Source organism: Dermacentor albipictus, chromosome 1, assembly GCF_038994185.2.
Source record: "Dermacentor albipictus isolate Rhodes 1998 colony chromosome 1, USDA_Dalb.pri_finalv2, whole genome shotgun sequence".
Classification (NCBI taxonomy): Eukaryota; Metazoa; Arthropoda; class Arachnida; order Ixodida; family Ixodidae; genus Dermacentor; species Dermacentor albipictus.
In genome coordinates, this window is record NC_091821.1 from 386,877,745 (window position 1) to 386,898,229 (window position 20,485).

Consider the following 20,485-nt stretch of genomic DNA (forward strand, 5'->3'; position numbering starts at 1 on the left):
TAGCGGTTACTTAAGTTTGACGTCAGAAGATTGGAATGAAGTCAGAATGAAATCACCTTATCTTAAAGCGCCCACGGTTGAGCGAACATTTGTATGCTTTCGACACCATTAGTTATGAGAGGGAAAAAGCGGATGACACCGCAAATTGTCATGACGACGATGTCACTACTTACAATGCCTCGCTTAACTAAGTCTGCCGGCTACACAAACGAGACTGCCAGGAACGGATAATGGCCTTTATTTATAATTCATTCACATTTACCGTGGGCCATCGCTTCCGTATCATGAAGAGAACATAAAAATGCATACAGTTCATTGAAGACTACCTTCTATACCCTGTCACTGTGGCCACGTACGATCAGCGTGATGGCGAGCTTATCGGGTCAAACATGTTTAAGCTCTTATGCCGTAAAGCGATTTTCGTCGGCCAATAATATGGCCCGAAAGACCTAAAAGACCCCTACGACTTTTCGCGGTTACTTCTTTCTTTTTTATTTCGTATTTTTTTGTACGCCATCATCAATAATTCGCGTCCCTTTTTCTACCAAAACATTTGTTCGATTTGAAGCTACAAAGTGGAGAAGTGCGCTCCAATTCGATACCAGCCATCTTCTAGTCTCCTCCTTATGACGATATCTTTTGTAATTCCGAAGCGCTGCAGATAATAATGCATGCAGAGCCGATCGGAAAAGGCACGTGCTATTTTATAATCGCAAATGAGAGCGGCATAACAGTATAGATTAAGAGGATGACCGTTACCGCGAGAATCATAGGCAGAACCCATAATTCTTATTCATACGTGTTGTTTGCCACTGGCCGATTGTGTCTGCTTTCCGCCATCACGATTGGCTGGCACCTGTTTTTGAGAACAATTCTAGCGGAAGAACGTCTTTCTTTATGTGTGAATACAGGCCCATGTACACTTGACTCACAGCTCGCAGGAGCCTGTATCAGATGTTTATATTTTATTTCTTACAGCGTTTATTCTCCGCTGACAGCGAGCGTGCTGAACAATGGCGGTCTACTGCGGGTGACTTCAAACAGTGCAGAACATAAGAAGGCACCTTCACGTGATCTTCCCACTGTGTACTGAGTGAATTATGACGTCGGTAGACCTTCGGTTCTACTTGTTTGCTTCTTTGGTAAGTTGGCTGCTATTGTATATTGAGTGTTCTTGAATAGGAATGATAATGTACTTGTGAACCTGTGACATATAAAAGCCACCGCACTTACTCTAGCTGCAACCTACGTGTATATACGTACGAGGCCGCACAAACATCCAGGATCCCATGTAACAGTACAATGATTTAGTGAACTGCGGAATATTTCACATTTGTGGAGAGACATCGTTCAGTGTCTGCACAGAACACAAGACGACGGGTCATTTGGTAACGGTACCTCGCTTTAACGATGATCTACATATGATCAGGCGTCAGTTATGAAACCAAGAAGTTAGACAACTTTCTTACGCAGGCTTTTATGAAGCCAGAAATAATTTTTTTTTTATCCAGCTTTCGAACTTCAACTTATTTTCTGGTAGTCCCGGAACATCTATCGTGGGTGCAAAAACAACCGTGCTGATTCTACTACTGATTTACGCGTTTACCACGACTGCAGTAATAAAGAACTTCAAGCTTCACAATGAACTTTCGGAGGATTGACGAATATACACTGACATTTGTCGAACGTCGCCTGCAACATATAGGTCACGTATGAAAATGAAATGTTGCCGTTGGCATATCTCAACAGAAGTAACAAATCTATCACTCGCAGAACGACACGTGTCTTGTCTGATTCATCGGAAACATTTTCCAGCTTGAAATCTAACGCCGTTGCAAAATAATTTCGCAGATGACTGCGAGCTACGTGGAAGTGGCGTGGGCTCGAAAGTCAATGTACGAGAGGGTCCCTGGTACCTGCCGCATGGAAAGTCAGCTGTACCTGGAGCCGCATCTTTTCAGCCAGCTCACCTGTGCGCGTTGCTACAAGTACATGCCAAGCCTGGCCTTCAAGAACGCCTCTAGGCTGACGTAAGCACTTTTCCTTTTCGGTTACTTCTTCTTCTTGGTTACAGGCGTTGACTGACCGTACAGCAGTGTAATGTACCATCTGTCGATAATACTGAATCGCAAAAAAAGAAACTCTCCCATGCTGCGACTAAGAAAGAAAGTAAGATTGGAGGAGTGTAAAATAAGGTGAATAAGTGAGGTGATCGCTGGCAGTTATAATCATGTCCCGTGTGGACGTTTAGTATAAATGGCCGTATTATTCGGACGTTTGGGCACATTTTGGCGTATATTCACAACAAAGATCTTACTCTTCGTAAAAGCAAGCGTCAGTCAATCTAGGTGGTGGGCACATTATTGGCGAAAATGGCACGCCAATCGCCAACAGCACTTCTGAAAGAAGAGCTTTGTGAATTCAGTGCTGGCCCAGAGCGAAGCTTTGCATGGAGTTGCCAAAACTCCTTCCTCTTCCTAGAAGATGCGGGAAGGACCTATTCAGTAGTTAGTGGAACACTGGATAGCGTTTGGGACACGACTAACGCTAACACCTCGTCTAGGTCAAGAGTAGCTCGCTGTGCTCTGCTGACCGATGCATGCCCTTACGAACCACGTTGGCGTGCAAATTGCTTCGCAATTTTGGGTAATGGCCTACATAGGTTAGGCAGTAGGGATGGCGGGCTCTGGCGATAGCGAATGTGCTCCTATCTAAGTGGGCCATCCATTGGGAAATAGCTCTTGAAAACAGAAAGGCTTGTGACGTTGACCTCGCAATGAGCCTTTCTTTCTTTCTTTCTTTCTTTCTTTCTTTCTTTCTTTCTTTCTTTCTTTCTTTCTTTCTTTCTTTCTTTCTTTCTTTCTTTCTTTCTTTCTTTCTTTCTTTCTTTCTTTCTTTCTTTCTTTCTTTCTTTCTTTCTTTCTTTCTTCCTTTCTTTCTTTCTTTCTTTCTTTCTTTCTTTCTTTCTTTCTTTCTTTCTACCGATAGAGGCGCCTTCTGACGAAATAGCACTGGGTTGTCAATGGCTACGATAACTGAAGTAATTGCTTGGAACTCCCGCTTTATGGAGTTCAAATTATGAACCATGGTTACTGGACATGAAGGTCCGAGGCAGGAAGTTGAGAGAGCTTTGTGTTCGGAACATGTGTGGAAGGCCAGCGAGTTAGCTCCATGCAGGCTCCAATACTAATTCTTCAAAAACTTATTTGGGAATCCAGCCCGTGTTACACGACGTTACAATGTGAACGCGTTGGAATTAGCTATGGCGGCTGGGCAACTGCATGGAACGTATTTTAGACATGTGTTTCGCGTCAGCGCATTTCTTCGTCACTAAAGAGTCGCCTCGATCTGACACGGACTGAATCGTCACCTTATTGCTATTGTTTTATGCAGCACGAAATACATTAAATATATTTCTGTCATTGACGCATGCGGACAGCTTAGAATAAAGAAGGGTTTTGAGCCGAGCTTGCTAGTACATACTGCGTGGCCTTTTCGTACCTGCGCGAAGAGCGATATTGGACTAGAACGAAGGAGAGAGAAGCCATAAGGGAAATGCAGGGAGGCAAATCAGGCTGAGGCCGGTAGGCTACCCAGCACTGGGAAATGGGGAAAGGGGATTGAAAGAGGAGAAAGAAGAAAGAAGTTTACCGTTTGCACTGTTACACACGAAAGCGTTCACTGCTGAGTCAGTCAGGCTAGCGCACTTCAAGAAACAAAGAAATACGAACACTGCGACCAGACAAACATGATGTGCACAATGAACTCGCGTTTATCTAGCGTAGTCCGCTCCTGAGCATGGTTATGAAGACGTCACGTCCAGAATACGTCACTGCTTTGACGTGCCTTGCGGCCACCGCCTAAGCTTCTCGTCATTCGCGTGGTCGTGCAGGTACTGTCGCGGCGGAAGGCTGTGCCGCGGAGAGTGTGGCGGTGAATGCTTCCAGCCCTACGGTAACGGAAGCGACGCGAGAATCGTGGAAACGTTCAAGAAGGGGTTCTACGCCGACCGCTGGAACAGCTGCTGCCTCGCTGCCCAGGAATGCTGTCGGGAGATGCTCGAAGACGAGCTGGCTGATCCAGCCACGGCCAAAGGTGAGCTGCACCGTTCACACGATGAACCGATCCAAACGTAGCGGCCTAATTGAAAAGATGAATTTGATGGCGGTTACAGCGTTTTGAAACTGTTATAACGGCACGCAACCCGTGCTATTTTGGTTGTGGTGGCAATGATCCTCGTATACACACTGGTTCAACTATGTACGGATTAAAAAAAAAAACAAAAAACAATCATACGCATATACATTTTACAAGATCTTGCACAATTTGTTCGTTATAACTAATTGGAATATAGAAATGATGCTGGACACAAAGGAATATTTTATGAACGAAACTTATTGTGAGCTTCTTCATTATGAAAAATTGGAATTCCGCCACATATACTGCGTTATGTAGTCACGTTCTTTTCTTTTTATGTCGGTGGCACTTTGCAGGTAAATGTAGATATAGAATATTGCCAGAGAGTAATAAGGCGATAAGGAGATTTATATTCCAGGAATTGTTCAAAGCTACATATCTTCTAAGGTTTTAGCAAAAACGGTAACAGAGAACTGGCGATGCTCAGTTGTAAATGCAAACAAAATTACACCGAATGATCTTGCTAAAAGCAACTGAATTTTTTCAAAGGTTTACAGAGTTTTAGAGCTTAAACGGAAATATTTTGCATTTGTGCGAGTAGCCAACTTAACACGAGCTGTTGTGAGCCTCATACGACGTCGGTGCAAACTCTCTTACATATTCAAGCCGAGTGCAGCTTCACAAATAAATTCCTTGATATCTACCTCCTTCCTTCAATAGCAGGAAAAGCAGCAGTTGGTCGAGTCCTGTGTTCGGTGACATTAATTCACTTGTCCGTAGACAAGGACTCATACACAACTCCATTTCCATAGTTCGCTTTCGCGTCTATATGCCACAGTTCTTTTCTATGTTTTTTTTATCCTGCTGCATATACACGACGATTTAGACGCACTTGAGTGTTCAGACTTGCACTTTCCACACTCTAAGAACAGTTTACACCCTTTAGTGCCCTAGTGCCCCTTCTGCCACACAACAATAATCGTCATCTGCCTTGATGCGTTTCCTTTCTTTAACGCTGCGAGCCCGGTACTTTCCAGTAACGAATGTCACACGCGTTATCAGCATGATAGCATTGCCGACAGGAAATGCTATCATGGTGGACTGATGAACTGTAACGTTCTCCACCCTTCATGTAGATATTGTAAATAAATACTGTATTCCTCGTTATCGATGAGAAGTCCCTCGTTTCAACAACGTCCCTAGCGTGGATGAGTAGGATGACGGCATGCGCCAGCTACCATCTATTTCATGCCCGATCCCAACTCTTACAGTACACATAGAAAGGGACACTAAAAAAGGCGGGTGTTTGAACAATACAGCCGTAGTTGCAGACCAGCGCCTCTGTACGTCCTTTCTATGTGTACGTGTACGTGTCACATGTAAGTGCACTGCTTCAATATGATGGCTCACCAACTAACCCATTAGTATACTTTAAGCAGCTTATGTTAACATTTATATTATTGCTTCGTTGAATAATACTAGTGGCTGGGGTTTTTAACTGTTTTGGTTGGTGACAGAAGAGAGCAGGCACGTCGCCTTACCTGCACTCAGTGTCTGCTTTACATATTTGCTCTACTATCCACTGTGACTAGGACTGCAAATGACGCGTATTGCAATAATCGGGACGTTTCACGCTTTAGTGAACAAGGGCACAGAAGATCGAACATGCCAGAACTAGAAAACAGCATAAACAACGACAGCAGCAGCGAAACTGTTTAATTCCAGCTAAAATTGGGACAAACTTCCTTCGCAGTATCATTTCACTCTGTGTACCCCACATAGCGCATTTAATACTGATCGCTGAAGGTGGCAAAAGAATCCTGACTTAGCAAAAAAGAAAAACAAACGTAAAGCTTAGAATTCTGTAGTTTATCACAGTAGGTTTTAAGTGTGCCAGAAAAATGACTTGTGGTCGGTGAGCATCGGTGAGCCTTGTTTGTGATAGAATTAATAGAATAGGAAAAGAATTAACGTCCTCTTTTTTTATTGTTCGTTCCTTTTCCAGAAGGCCCACACTGTCCTGCGACGTGGGACGGCTGGACGTGCTACAAAGACACGCCTGCCGAGACGACGGTGCATAAGCCGTGTCCCGCGCACGCGTACTTTATCACCGAGCAACCGCAGTGCATCAGTAAGCCACGTTCGTATTTTGCGCATGCGGCCTTTGCAGACGGGTGCAAATTTACGACAGTGGTCTCCGGGGAACTCTGTACGGTCATAATAACGGAACTGCACCGGCTCCAGTATCGTCACCTCTCCTGTTGCTATGTATAAACATGCCCTCATTGATTAACCACTGCTGAGGCGAGAGCATACTAGGAAAAGTGAGAAAGAAGAGACTGCGTGACCTTTGGTGTTCGCTGAGTAGGGAAGCACTTGCCACCTTGGCAGGAACATTACGAAACATTAGGTGCTAACGCAACAGCATTCGGCATTCCGATGAGAGCGAAGCTTGTGCCAAAATAGTATGCGGCTCTTGGTTATTTCACCTTGCTACGTCGCTTCTTTCTCCTTCGATTCGGTTCGATTATTCAACAACCGGCAACAGTACAAATGCAAAAGGTGAAACCTCGGAAAAGCGGTTTCGAATGTTTCAAAAGTGGCAAATCTGCATGTTAGCCATTGGCAACGCAGTAGATTGCCGCGCTCGTAGTAAAATCTGCGTATTCTAGTAGCCTTTTGGTTATCACATAGTTACGTTTCGAAATACCATTGTCAGACTTGGTTCTTGCAATGCAGCTGATTACAGGAAACGATGCATGGAAACTGCGCGGAAATCGGTGCGCGGCCTTGGACAAGTGTTCCTACGTTGATCCATACATCCTTAATGATGTGTCTCTCATGGCTGGGCTCAGATGTGCGGATATCGGCGAACATTAAGTTTCTGGCTGATAAATTACATTACAAGTAAATCTCCTCTAGGTGTTCTGCGTTAGAAATCAGTGATGTTGGTTAAACGCAGCGCATAGACAAAAAGAAAGGTAAAAGAAGCGCTTCAGTCAGCAGATGTGCTCTCCTGTGAGAATCTAGATGTTTCAAAAAAGACTCCGAGGCACCGCTATAGACACGAGCTTTCTAAAGACGGCGTAGGTGCCTCTGTGGCACGCTAAAACAGTGGGTTAACTGAGGGGCCCGATTTTATTTATTCATAAGAAGCCACCAAACAACGACGCCAAGTACAACATGGGGGAAGTTAGTTGTACTTACTAATTGAATTAAAGAAATTATAAATTAAATGGAAATGAAAGTGGATGAAAACCAACTTGCTTCCGGTGGCGAACGAGGCCACGTCTTCACTGTTTCTCATAACTTTCTGCTTTCTCTGAGATGGCTGTATTGAAATTTTGCCATTACCAATATTAATTATGAATAGAGAGACCATAAAGTATTTAACCATCTGACTGCGTTATCGCTTGCATCAGAGAGTGGCATATCGTATGATTGAAAGTTACTTTGTTGAACTGCGCAGAAAATAAGTCTTCCGCGGCATCCATTCGCCTGCTGGTCTCTCCACCTCATCCTACGCTTATCATTGCAGCTGCTATTTGTGATAATGCGTTGGATCACACATGAGCCTAGAATACTCTTTATGCAACCATTTGTCGATTCCGTGCTACGAGACCAGAAAGCACCAAGTGCTCTACGACGCAGATACGTGTTTATGTTTTTAATTGATCTCAGAATATTTGTTTTCTCGGCCACTCTCCAGAATGTGTTCCAGTCTATCATTCAAGGTTGCACTCCCGGCAAAAAGAGAACAAAAAACAATGCTAAAGTAATACCGCTAAAGCTCAATCGTATAAGCAATTGAGCAATCGCAATAGCAATATAAGCAATATAAGCAATCGTATATATCAGCCAACTGGATAAGAAAAACTGCTCAATGTTGCAATGCTCTTTGTTTTGAAAGCAAAAGAAAGTGACATCCTATAAACGAGCAGCGCGTTTAATTGGGCTTTTCAAACAACGCTGCGGGTTACTGCCCGATGCTTGCGTCCATGGTTACGTAAATTTGCCGTCAGGAGATTGGAATAAAAGCAGATCGGAATAGTCTTATCTTGTAGGGCCTATGGGCACTATAACGTGAAACCCGCCGCGTTGTATGAACAGCTAAATCAAACGGCCTCCTCGTTTATAGGAGGTCAATGTTGACAACTAAATGAGTAATTCGCGAGTTATATTTACCCGATTTACCCTCATGAACAAAATAAATAATGGGGGATGGTCTGATTGACTGCGAATGTCAGCAATACGTGCACACATTTGTGTTCATCCTGAGGCTAAGTATGATTTCTTAAAGCTCCATGCATGATAATTGGGACACCCCGTAGGCAGTGTCTTTGTACAGTTCATATTTAATTGCTTCTTTCAACGCAGAGATGTCGAAGAAAACCTGCTGGCAGAATGGCACATGGTTCTACAGCCAGGAGTACGGGAAGGAGTATACCTTCTATGACTGTGGCTCACTTGAGGTTCGTTCAAGTATTTCAGCACCGTATTTGCTTAAACGTAGTGCGGCAGTTGAATACACATTTTTTTTTATTACAAATGGTAAGTCTTTTGAGCTCTTGGAAGCTTGATGGTCAGCACCCCCCCCCCCCTAGCTCACCTTCATTCTCGAATTATGTTATTTCTACTATCCAGAAGTTGTCATTAATTGTCATAAAGCTTTACCATGTTTCCGCCTTATTGATCCACACTTCCGTTCTCAGTGCCGCTCTCGAAACAGTTACAGCAGTTAGAATTGCATATCAAACCAACTTATTTAGTTTAATAGCTATACAACAACTCTGACACCTTCAGTGTGCCTGTATGCCAAGAAATACGCAAGATGACTTCAAAGAGGACTATATGAACACAAAGAGAAACGCCTATGCACAAAAGTCTCACTGGTGATCTTGGAAGGACCACATAAATCACCTACACACTTACACATGAAGTTCAGTGAATGGTCCGTTATTATGGTTATTACGAATTGTTAACCACTTGGAATTAGTCACTGTCAAGTAAGTCAATTCTAATTATTGCAAGGCAGTTCTTTAATTCCTTGCCTTTTTATGTATATATTAATTTTAGAAAAGAAACTAGCAGCTGTGATTCGATTAATTAATGGTATACAGCTTTTCCCGCTGGGTGGGATCGATACGCGAGTGAACATAACCGAATACGCGTGATAAAAATGCACCTAATTTTAATTTTTTACTATGAAGTGATTGATGCAGCCGTATGAGCCCAGAAAAGAGATATCAGGTCACCATAAAAACATTGCAGTAGGCTAAGCAATCGGTTCTCTTCCAGAATTTCACGTAAACAATATGATCATTTGATACGACAATTATTCGACCTCCCTTATTTGTATTCGAGGCGAAAAGGTGCGTATGGAGCAATGAGGTAAAACAGAGCCACTAAATAATTTAAGATACCGTGTCATGAGCCTGCACGAAATTGAAGGTATCAAGAACTCCGCTTTCCAATAAAGATTTCTGCGAAATGCTGTGCTACCTCGATTCACAATAGCATCACTTCTAAAACGTTGTGTTTTGCTGTAACACGACACATCATGCACTACACATGCTCACGAATTAACACGAATATAAATAAAGATAACCATTTCACAAATATGCTCTCTTAGTCTGTTTCATTAGTTTTTGGGCTTTCTTGAACTCTATACGAATGCCACTCATTCTATGTCTTTTTTTCTTTAATCTTTCAGACGTATATTAGGATGTAAATTCACGTGCTGTCCAGAAATTAGTAAAACGGTATTTCGGTGTACGTAATGTTATAGTGTAAAAGAGTTATACTAGCGTATTTGGTGTGACTATGCACAAGGCGCGAATGCAATGGACGAACATTAAAAATGGCAGAGACGATGATTATGATGATGATGAAGTCTCAGTTTGTGGCACAGACTCATTGTGGGGGATAGGCCATGAACCGGGCGGTTATGTGACTGAAAAATGAAACAAAAAAAAACATTAGTTATTCAATAGACCGCGGGAGACGACGAGCTGTTCCTAACCGTCTTCTCGTACAAGCGACGCTGCCGGCATTTCGGCTCAAACTACACGGTGGCAATATTTTTGTGCCTACTAATCAAGGCAACTAACGAAACACACACAAAGTTAGCAACGTATCAGCGCCAGTGCAGGCTATAATTTGTGAAAACAGAGGCACACATACATATACCCGTAAGTTTGCAAGAACTTGTATGGCGGGGACCAAGTCCATTTGTAGAACAGTGGGCACATTATTCAAACCTGTGAATGCAGCTTCCACTGGTAGTAGGTCGTCTTTTGGTACAATTTCATATATTTCGCCATCATTCACACTACTGACGTCTGATTCAATGCTCAGAGCCACCTGCGAGCCACCTACACGCCATATTAACCATTCAATGTATCTTCTTGTCCGAAAGTGTACCATAGAAAAACAAAACAAAAATTTTCACTGCACCATCTAGAGGCTATAACACACTCGTTTGACCGGAAAAAGATAAACAACTGTACTTTATCACGAATGATCAATGGTTTCATATGCGTGCTTTTTTTTATTCATATTATATAAGGAGATATTGGCGCGCAATTTAAGGCGCCGGCTAATCCTTATCTCTTGGGTGGTTCCGTCATGCATCATTCAGGGTTCAAGGTTACATATTCAAATATGCGTGCTTAATATGCTGAATATATCCGAGTATTATGCGTACTGAAACTACTCAAGCGTTTCTGAAAAAATACGAAACATGACTCATTTCTTTACTAACGTGTTCAGCCTGTTGTTTGTTTATGTTTGACATCGTTTATCTATGGGCACAGGATGCAGCAAGTAAATACGTTTACCATAACAAGGCGTGAAACATGAATGCGTAAGCTCTAATTCCTCCGACTTGAGCTGTCGTGCGAATTCGCCTGCCTCAGTGTGAGTCATTTAGGCTAAAAGCCACACCATGCCATAATACTATTACCGTGCTCATATCTTTTGTTACTCTGCTTTTTTTACATGTCACACGGTGTCTTCGTACCTGCAGTATCATCGCTCCATGACCATCTTCTCCATCGTGCTACACTCGCTGTCAGTGGTGGTCCTGGTGCCTGCAATCATCATATTCTCTGTTTACAAGTGCGTCACTTGCTTATTTGTTACAAGTTCCTTGTTGTGTTCTCACTAATGTAGTACGTAACCTGCGCGAGGATCGTTCAGCGTTAACACAGTGCCCTCTGCTCGGAAGCTTTTTTCCTGATCGCTTTCGCAGATATAACTTATAGTGCGTCTCGCTTGGCCCGTGGCCGAAATCGGAAGCGATGGACGAAAAGTAGCAAAAATAAAAATGTAGACACCCCCCCATGGCACTTTTTCTGTTAGTATATTTCTTGTCCCATGTGCCTAAGTGCTCGATTCCCTATATATTGCTTTGGAATAAGTTTTGTCGGGACTCTTCCCGAGAGCAGCACTTCTATTCGCCGGTCTGTGGACTATTGACAGTGCGACGCCCTGGATAAGTCACGACGACCCCCAAGTTGTTGGTCTCAAACAGCGAAGCAACACGCTTGCATTAGCAGTATGGCATGAGTACATTGCTTACGATCATGACTAATTCAGCAAATTGCTTCTGGGGACTGCGGAGAGTTGCCCTGACCGAAAAATATCTGCGTCCTGCCCTCAATGGAACAGGCCCGCTTCACGTGAGAGGATGGAGAGATATCGCAATGGTGGTGTAGCCACGTAGCAAGCGTAGTGTCTGGCGTTCTGGCGACTGAGTCAGAAGTGAATTGTTATTGCACTACTAGCTTGTCCTGAAGCAATTGTGCTTGGTGTATCTGCTTTCTTTGTTTCCCGTCCTTGTTCTTCTTTGGTCATTGCAAATGCTTTGGACAAAGCCCACTGCAGTACATGCGACGCCTGTAGCCAGCGAATCGCAACAGTGTGGCGACATTTCTTTATTTTTTCTTCTTTTCTCTCAATTTATTTATCGTACGCAGGTTATGATTTTCATATCCTATTACTATTCAATGAGCTAGACAAATAGAAAGTTCGAGTATGCAATCTCTGCCCCCGCCGTATAAGCAACCAAACAAAAATTATTCTCAGGAATGGGCACCGCCTTCTGCTTTTGACCGAGTATACATATACAGATTTTACGTTATTATTTTGATGCAACATACGCCGAATTTCCGACATAAGAGGTAATGTTAGCGGGACCGCTTTTAGGCCATGTTTTTATGATGAATGTTCGAGAATCACAGAAGCAGCCACATTGTGAATATATAATGAACATTACCGCAATATAAGATGTGTCATGTGCTGTGACGCTTCGAAAACGGCAAAAATAGACACGCGGGCGAGTTAAGCGGGACTAGTTACAAGTTTCAGTTTATCAGCTTTGGTTAATTTACAATTCTTCTTAACACAAATGTCGCCGTTATTATGCTTCTATATAATGGTCCACAAAACCGGAAGAACAAGAGCGCACGCGCCCTTGTGTGACATTGCAGAGTTACAGCCCATTGTCTAACGGATGTATTTCAATCGAGCAATTGCAATTAGAATTTCAGTTGCCTGTAATTTGATCAGACACTTTAAAATGTTACCCGTGTGTTACTGGCCCATTTGAAACCTTACCCCATGTAACGCTTTGGAATGCTTGTTAAAAGGAAGCTTTAGCTCGGGCCCAACCCCGACGCGGCCTATTCAAGTACCTGTAAAACGCAAAAAAAGTTTTTCTGAGATAACCCTTATGCCGATGTTAACCAAATTTATTGCGTTTGAGCGAGAAATTTAAATTCTAGTGAGTGTTAGAAGCGTAATTACGATTTAGGGCTTGAATTTCGTGAAAAGAATATTAAAAATGTGAAAGTTCGAAAAAAAAGGACGAGCGAAGTTTATAAATTATTATTTCTGCATCAAGAACTGATATCGCGGTTCTGTAAACGGCATCCATTAGATCATATAAAGCGGACAAATTCTACATGTCAATTTATATCTTACGTCAATTTTTTACGTTGTGTACAAAGGTGCTGCAAGAGCTGTAGTTACATATTACCAATTTTTTGGATACATCAGTAACATAATTACTTTGGTCCGCTTTAGATGAACTATCAGATGCAATTCACAGAATTGTGATATCGTTTTTCCTTGCTGAGTTATAGAGTCTTAAACTTGATAGTTTCGTTTTCTGAAAATGCTCGAGTTGTGCCAATTTGTAATAAGAAATTGATGACATAAATAAAAAATTCGAAATCAACAGCTATAGATTTTAAATGTTTCTTTTAAATGTAACAAGCCTCGTCAAATTTGGTGTAGTGGTTGCCGAGAAAAACGAATTCCCAAATTGCGGCAAATTTAACTAAAATTGGCCCAGCGGTTATCTCACGAAAACGTTTTTGCATTTTACATATACTTGACTAGCCCGCATCGGAGTTTGGCCCGAGCTAAAGCTTCCTCTTAAGGAAATATCACAAAGACGCTAACTCATCCACCGATGTTTTACTTCGTCAGAACATTCGCCCTAATGTCAATGTTCGAATGTCAGAGATGAAATTTCCACTAAACGTGATCTAAGATGCATACATCATTCCCCCGAGATTGTGGGATAAATTTTGCGTTGTTCGTAAAACACACTTCCAACGCACCAGATCGCTTGAATACGTGATTTACTGATAAAAACGTGATTTGTCCACCCACATAGAACTTTGCCTACTCATTACCCATCACCTGCCACTAATTTTAAACGAATAGTAAACAAGAGGATTTGTTTAGTTCACCGATGGCACTGGAAACAGCGACTATGAACCTACTATAACGCATAAAGAAAGAGACGGAACTAGGGTCCAGTAATTATTTACAACGTAACTACTTACATCAGGAGTGTTATATCTTTAGCACACATTGCCCTTAGTGTCACCTTCATTTCCACTAAATATAAACTTGGATTAACGTAGGGTCCTCTCGGGACGTTGGGAAGCATAGCTGATAGCGGCAAGTGTGACACTATTGAACACGTACTTGCTTGCTTAGACATTTTTTGAAGAGACTGTATTTAATCCACAAAAACTGATATTACTCGTAAGGTTTGCCATATCGTTCCCCGCATGTTCACTAAATTTAATCTCCGTGGAATTTGTACTTATGCCAGGGTGGTGGGCTAAACTGTGTGCCGTTCGTAAAGTACAATCGCAGCACTTTGGAGCAACTTCATACGTAATTTGTTGCAGGAGCCCCACATTACGCATAACATGCGCTTTGTTTTCGCCAAATAGACGGTGCATCGTTTAGTTTCCATAGGCGAAATCGACTGCGAACCGCGTGTAACGCATAGCAATAGGAAAAAGTACGATGGTGCGGCAAACATTTGAGATGGTTCTAATTAAGCCAGGAACGTTACACTTACTTTCTCTAACTTTTACCTTGTTGTTCTGTATATTTGCTGTAAGAATGTGGCCTCATTCAATCGCTGTGCCGTCGTAAAATCAAAATTATTAGTATTTCTATTGTTGCCTTTTTCTCCGGCGACCTCAGGCAGCTGCAGGTTCATCGAATTGCTCTGCACAAGAACTTCTGCCTTGCCATGGTGCTGTACGACATCAGCGTGATCCTGGTTGACTCCGTCTTCATCTTGGACCACGTCAACGAGGAGAAGAACATACGCGTCAACGAGAACCCGGTACTGTGGGCGTTGTGACTTCGTTTGGCACTGCTCGCCATTGTCTCAATTATCGTGCGGGTATCGTAACCTCAGTTACTCGGTGTGTTGATCCTTGGCCCTTTTTTTTCTCGACAGGAAATTTTGCATCAAGGTACGATGCTACCTAGAGCGAAAATTTTTTCAAAAATTATCAATCTGTAGATAGCTCACAATAGCTTGGTGCCAGGATTGTCAATCAGTGTACAGACGATAAAACTAAAAACAAACGTTGCACCAAGTATTGCTGAACATGTGCTTGTTTTTTCGTTTTTCATGCCCCGCGTTCTCTTTTCTTTTGTTCTTAATTTCGAAGAGTGCTGCTAACTGCAGGAGTCAGCGTCGACCCCTCTTGACACCTCTCTTACCTCCTTTGTACTGCTGCTGTTACTGCATATATATATATATATATATATATATATATATATATATATATATATATATATATATATATATATATATATATATATATATATATATATATATATATATATATATATATATCCGTGAAACAACCGAACGATCTGGTGTGATGTCCTGAGGTTGTCAATTACGCGCTGTAAGCATTGCTAGCAGAGAAATTAATGCCTTTCTTATGTAAATTAAGATAGCTAGTGACAACGTACATCCCATTTCATATATCATCTGATTTCGGCGCGAAGTAGACATATCAGGTGATGTTGAGAGGCCAATATGCTGGCTTCTCTTAAATAAAAATATTTCTTTGCAATTAAATATGCACAAGGTAACATTATTTCTTGTGGTTTTATGCCTTAGATATGTTACCCGTTCTTCTACGGGGGCGGATTTTCGTCGAATAAACTACACAATAAGCATTCAAATAATCATCATGCAATGCTAAAATAATTCTCCTATCTGAAATTAGGGAATAGAGAACTCATTATTATCATTATTCTGTCGTGATGTGCATTCTCGTGCAGAACTTATGCAAGGTTCTCTACACCCTCTCTCGCTACTTCCGGTTGTGCCAGTATGCCTGGATGTTCTGCGAGGGTTTCTACCTGCATAGGCTCATCACGTCGGCCTTCGCGGAGCAGAAATCGTTGCTGGTCTTTTACGTCATCGGTTGGGGTGAGAAACAACAAAACAATATCGCGATTTATGCCCTGTACTGCACTCGTCATTGCTTCGAAGTGTTTCAACAGGATATTCACTACAGATTCAGAAAAAATGTGGCGCAGCAGTAAACGATATGCGAGACCTGCGACCCCGCTGCTGCAACATTTAGTTTAACCTTATCATGAAGCCGGACTCTTATTTAAAATCGCCATTAAGTTAGTGTGGGACTGCCGGCCGGGCTGCTCTGATGCTGCTAGGACGACCCTCTACCTTACTCCCTCCCACCCTCTCTCTCCTTTGCTCGCATCTCCCCCACCTTGCTGACGCTGAGCCGTGCTCCCGCATGGGTTGCAGAAGATAGTGCTAGCCTTTCCTCCTTTCCCCCAAGAACTACTTCTCTGGGAGCTGGTAACGTCATTCCCGCCACCATCAGTTCCCCGCACCTCCTAAGCTCTCCAAATACGTGTCTCGGCTTCAACAGTGCCACTAGCTGGAACGCGATCATATCTAAGTTAGGACACGTTGGATGTGTGGGAAAGCCTGGCGATGGGATTTTTCAAATCGCTTATTGTAAATCAGTTTAATTGTATCTCTTTCTTTTAACGCAGCGGCAGCAGTCACCTTTAGTGATAGGCAACATTATATAATTTGTACCTAACTATACAGGAGTTTGTTCGGAAGTACTATATATCAGAAAACATGATGTAAGCACTCATACTTCATAGTTGCAAATCTGTGTACGCATGTTACCGTGTAAGCTAATGACTCCCCTATTAGCAGGAAGTATCATCAAGTTGTTGTTTTGTGGGCTAGAAAATACAGTGTAATATATTGCAGACTAACGGAAGTTCATGAGGAAGTGTTAATCGTAGAGCGAATTCTTTAACAGGCCGCTTCTAAAAATCTTATTTGTGCGTATTTTGTAACTCGGCATGTTTGTGTGTGTACCTGTCTTCGGTTTATGTACGTTCATGTGAACTCACTTGAAGTTTCTATTTGTGAGTACACTTACTGGTGTATTTATATATTTGATGCCCCTTTGAATTATGGGGTTTTACGTGCCGAAACCACCTTCTGATTATGAGGCACGCCGTAATGGAGGACTCCGGAAATTTCGACCACCGGGGGTTCTTTAACGTGCACCTAAATCTAAGTACACGGGTGTTTTCGCATTTCACCCCCATCGAAAAGCGGCCGCCGTGGCCGGGATTCGGCCCCGCGACCTTGTGCTCAGCAGCCTAACAACATAACCACTGAGCAGCCACGGCGGGTCTGATGCCCCTTTGTGCACCCATGTCCAGCACTGACGGCGCATATGCGACTTAGTTCACTGCTCAGTATCCTATTGACTTTATTTTTTTGCATTTTTATTTTACATGTAACGGATTGTTCGCTGCCCCTTGCAAGCAGCAACATCTCCGGACCATAATGCATTGCAAAAGTACTTACTCATGAATTCATGCAGCTGACTTACTGGACCCACATCGTGAAAATCTTCCTTGTTAAAAAAAAGTTAAACCACCCACAGTCCCATCGGAAAATGCAGTCCGTTTGTCATGGATGGTGTGTTCATTTAAATGCTTGCGAGCTTCCGGAAATGTGTGCCCTGGTTTCAATACAGGGGCTGCCGGCTCAAAGCACTGGCAGCACTGTAGCCTATTACGTCAGTGGCACAGGCATTATTGGACAGCATGCAGTGCTTTTCGTGCTTCTGCAACCACCGTTGCCGTGACAATCTGCAGGACCGTAGTGAAAGCGTGCAGCAAACGAATTCTTCCTTTGCATCCAGGTTGCCCCGCAATATTCGTCGCCATTAGTGCAGCCCTGCGTGCCCTACGTACCGGCCACCCGTAAGTTGATTACACGACATTGTAGTTCTGTTCCGTTCTTGTTTGACGCAGTTCTACCCTGATTTTTTCTTTTTTTGTGTGTGCATAGTATTCACTCAAAAGAAGGACCTACATTTTCTTCCCGCGAAAAATTGACGTCGATTTGGGGGGAACGTTCATAAGGTGAAGCAAATTGTTTCGACAGAATTTTTTTTTTATGTGTTGAAATTTGTAAATATAGTGGTGCAGAGCCCGAGCAACAAAAAATATGTGCGGAAACTATCGACAATATAAGTGAATAGCCCGAACGCTTCCATAAAGCTATTCGCTTTATTAAAGTGACTCTTCTTACCTCGCATATCCTATAAACTTGTCATTTTATGCAGACTGATGCATTCGCAATACACACCTCGAGTTTTCTGTTAGCTATATCCAGTGAGTTAAATCCGCCTATAATGCTATAAAGGAATGCGTGAACGATAGCGGAATTAAGCCCTTGTCCTCTAACATGGTAGCCCAATGTTCTAACTAAAGTAGCGCTTTGAAACATCTGTCTCGTGCTTCACGTGCCAGACGTTCTCGCGTTCTTTGCTCGTAACAGCTAGCGCTTTGAAAAGCTGAGTTAGGCTTCCCTTCCTTCGAGATCTACCCACGAACCAATGTGTTAGAATGCACTGCCTTGGAGTATGGCCCACGAAAACTCTTAAATACAAGGAATGGAAACTGGTCTGATGAGCCGAATAATTCGATATTCGCTTTAAATGTCATGGCGAAATGGTTCCAACGAAAGCGCGATATTGACAGCTTGTGAATGGTCATGCCGCCAGTGTATAGCACCCTTAGCTACAAAAGTCGTTAGCTGCGTAATGTATTGATCCGACGATTTTCCGGCAGTCACTGGCGCCAGTGAATCAACCCTTGATTACGATGCTGAACAGAGGCTCTGGTGGGGAAGCGTGCGTTTTCTTGCTACAGGTAAAAGAGCAACTTATCAAGGAGAAGGGTTGGTTCATTACGCGAGTGAATGCGTTATGCATGTGCCTGTTCTTTGTAACACATTCGGCCTCACTTGTTTTTGTTAGTTTTGCGGAGCGCGGAGAGTTAATATCATCCAATTAATGGTCTGGCATCTGCAGTTGTCCAGACTGCGTGGCATGTATGTATCAGTGGCGAACCATGTTAGATTATTTTTCTTCGTGGTTCTCGACATGTTACGTGAACCGCATTACCATGGAACCGATGTTCTTGACGCAGTTTGTGACGAAAGAAGCAAATAATGAAGTAGTGCGTAGAAAGAAAAAGTCGAAAGCTTATTGGCAATTACAGAACTGTTACATTAATATGAGTATATTATATAAGTACAGTAAGCAATATCGCGGAATACCATGACTGAAAGCTATACCCTCGACGAAACGTGTTCAAATGGCAATATTAAGCCAATGACATGGCGGGCTGCCGCGTTTGTCATTCTATTGTGTCGTCGGCGGGTGAACACTTATTTATGCCACGGCCAATATGAGCTGACTTTGATATCTAGAGGAAACCCTTGAAGATGTCCTGCAGCATAGCATCTCTCGATTGCCCCTTTGATGGACAAGGGGGCTAATAATAGCGAGTCGCTCTTCTTCTAAGCACTAAATGTAGAGAAAAAATATAGCTTGCTTCTGACATTATCATGATAAATACCGTGCTACTCATCATGTAGCACAACGCAGCAGAACGACTGAACCCCTGGTCTTATATGAGGCTGCGAGACTTGTGTTTATTCTCATTCTTAAAGCCATGTACACGGCCCGTAACATTATTCCCGCTATAACTACAATTTATACGTAGCTTTCAGTACTCAGGGACTGGATTTCGTTCTGAAGACATCTTCTCCAGTGCAAATCATGCGATGCCTCTAAGACATCTCAATAAAACATTACGCACTTTTTCTTACTTGTTTCCTTTACCCATCGCAGTGTAACTGGCTAGAGGAATGTACTTCAGGCCATCCTCTCTACATTTCCAATAATAACCTTCTTTATCTTTCTCTCTTCCACTGTGCTTAAAAATCAGTTTTGGACCTACCTGTGTCGGCTTGCGAATCTATAAGAGACTATGCCTATGTTAAGTTCCCACAGGAGTCGCTGTTTTCAAAAGGTGATGCACCATTACAGTCGGTAAAACTCTCGTAAAGTTTTGCTATGTTGTGTTATGCCTTGTTCACATGACTGGCTATGCTGCGATGTTTGGCTATTGTGTTCACAAGTGGCGGCTTATTCTCTTGGGACCCTCTGTCCACCCCCGTGGATAATGGCTTTCATTCATTCATTAATTATACCAGAAATGGTAAGCTACTATATTCTGGCGTAACATAAATATAGATCCAAGCGACATTATATGTTGAGCACGTAAACATTTTGTTACAAGCACTTTTCCAGAAGACTGCTATTTGTATTAGATGTACGGCTGCATCATCACCAATAAATAACTCAATGTGTAGTACCTCTCGAATACCACGACATGATGCAGCAATCCGGAATGAAAAGCTAAGGCTAGGAGCCACCAATTAGTGGTGAACCTGTTTATGTGTATTTAGGAAAACAGGAAAAAAAATCCTTTTATCTGAACGAACTGTAGATATGGACTCTGTTCATGTATATGGAGGTCCTGATGCGAGCATATATGCCCGTGTCACCACATCAACGAAGTAGTTTTACAGCGTGAGTTGTTATGGGATCAATCCAATAGCTGTTTCGGTTGGCGATGCTGTTCGCAG

The 20,485-nt window shown here is 42.6% G+C and overlaps 2 protein-coding genes across 4 annotated transcripts in view; one reads left to right on the top strand and one right to left on the bottom strand.

The window, feature by feature from the left end:
* Window positions 1-20,485, top strand: part of LOC135902475 (calcitonin gene-related peptide type 1 receptor-like) — a 294,018-nt gene that overhangs the window by 246,822 nt on the left and 26,711 nt on the right. For 2 of the 3 annotated variants that reach the window (XM_065432571.2, XM_070531981.1), the window contains 9 exons: window positions 979-1,142; window positions 1,852-2,030; window positions 3,893-4,095; window positions 6,143-6,268; window positions 8,515-8,609; window positions 11,165-11,256; window positions 14,653-14,797; window positions 15,757-15,907; window positions 17,685-17,745. In XM_065432571.2, coding sequence (XP_065288643.2) covers window positions 1,101-1,142; window positions 1,852-2,030; window positions 3,893-4,095; window positions 6,143-6,268; window positions 8,515-8,609; window positions 11,165-11,256; window positions 14,653-14,797; window positions 15,757-15,907; window positions 17,685-17,745 — 1,094 coding nt within the window. In that variant the 5' untranslated portion in view covers window positions 979-1,100. Of the gene's footprint in view, window positions 1-978; window positions 1,143-1,259; window positions 1,389-1,851; window positions 2,031-3,892; window positions 4,096-6,142; window positions 6,269-8,514; window positions 8,610-11,164; window positions 11,257-14,652; window positions 14,798-15,756; window positions 15,908-17,684; window positions 17,746-20,485 lie in introns of those variants that run through there. The other variant, XM_065432572.2, reaches the window with a different exon arrangement.
* Window positions 1-20,485, bottom strand: part of LOC135902476 (uncharacterized) — an 867,879-nt gene that overhangs the window by 127,841 nt on the left and 719,553 nt on the right. The window lies entirely within an intron of this gene.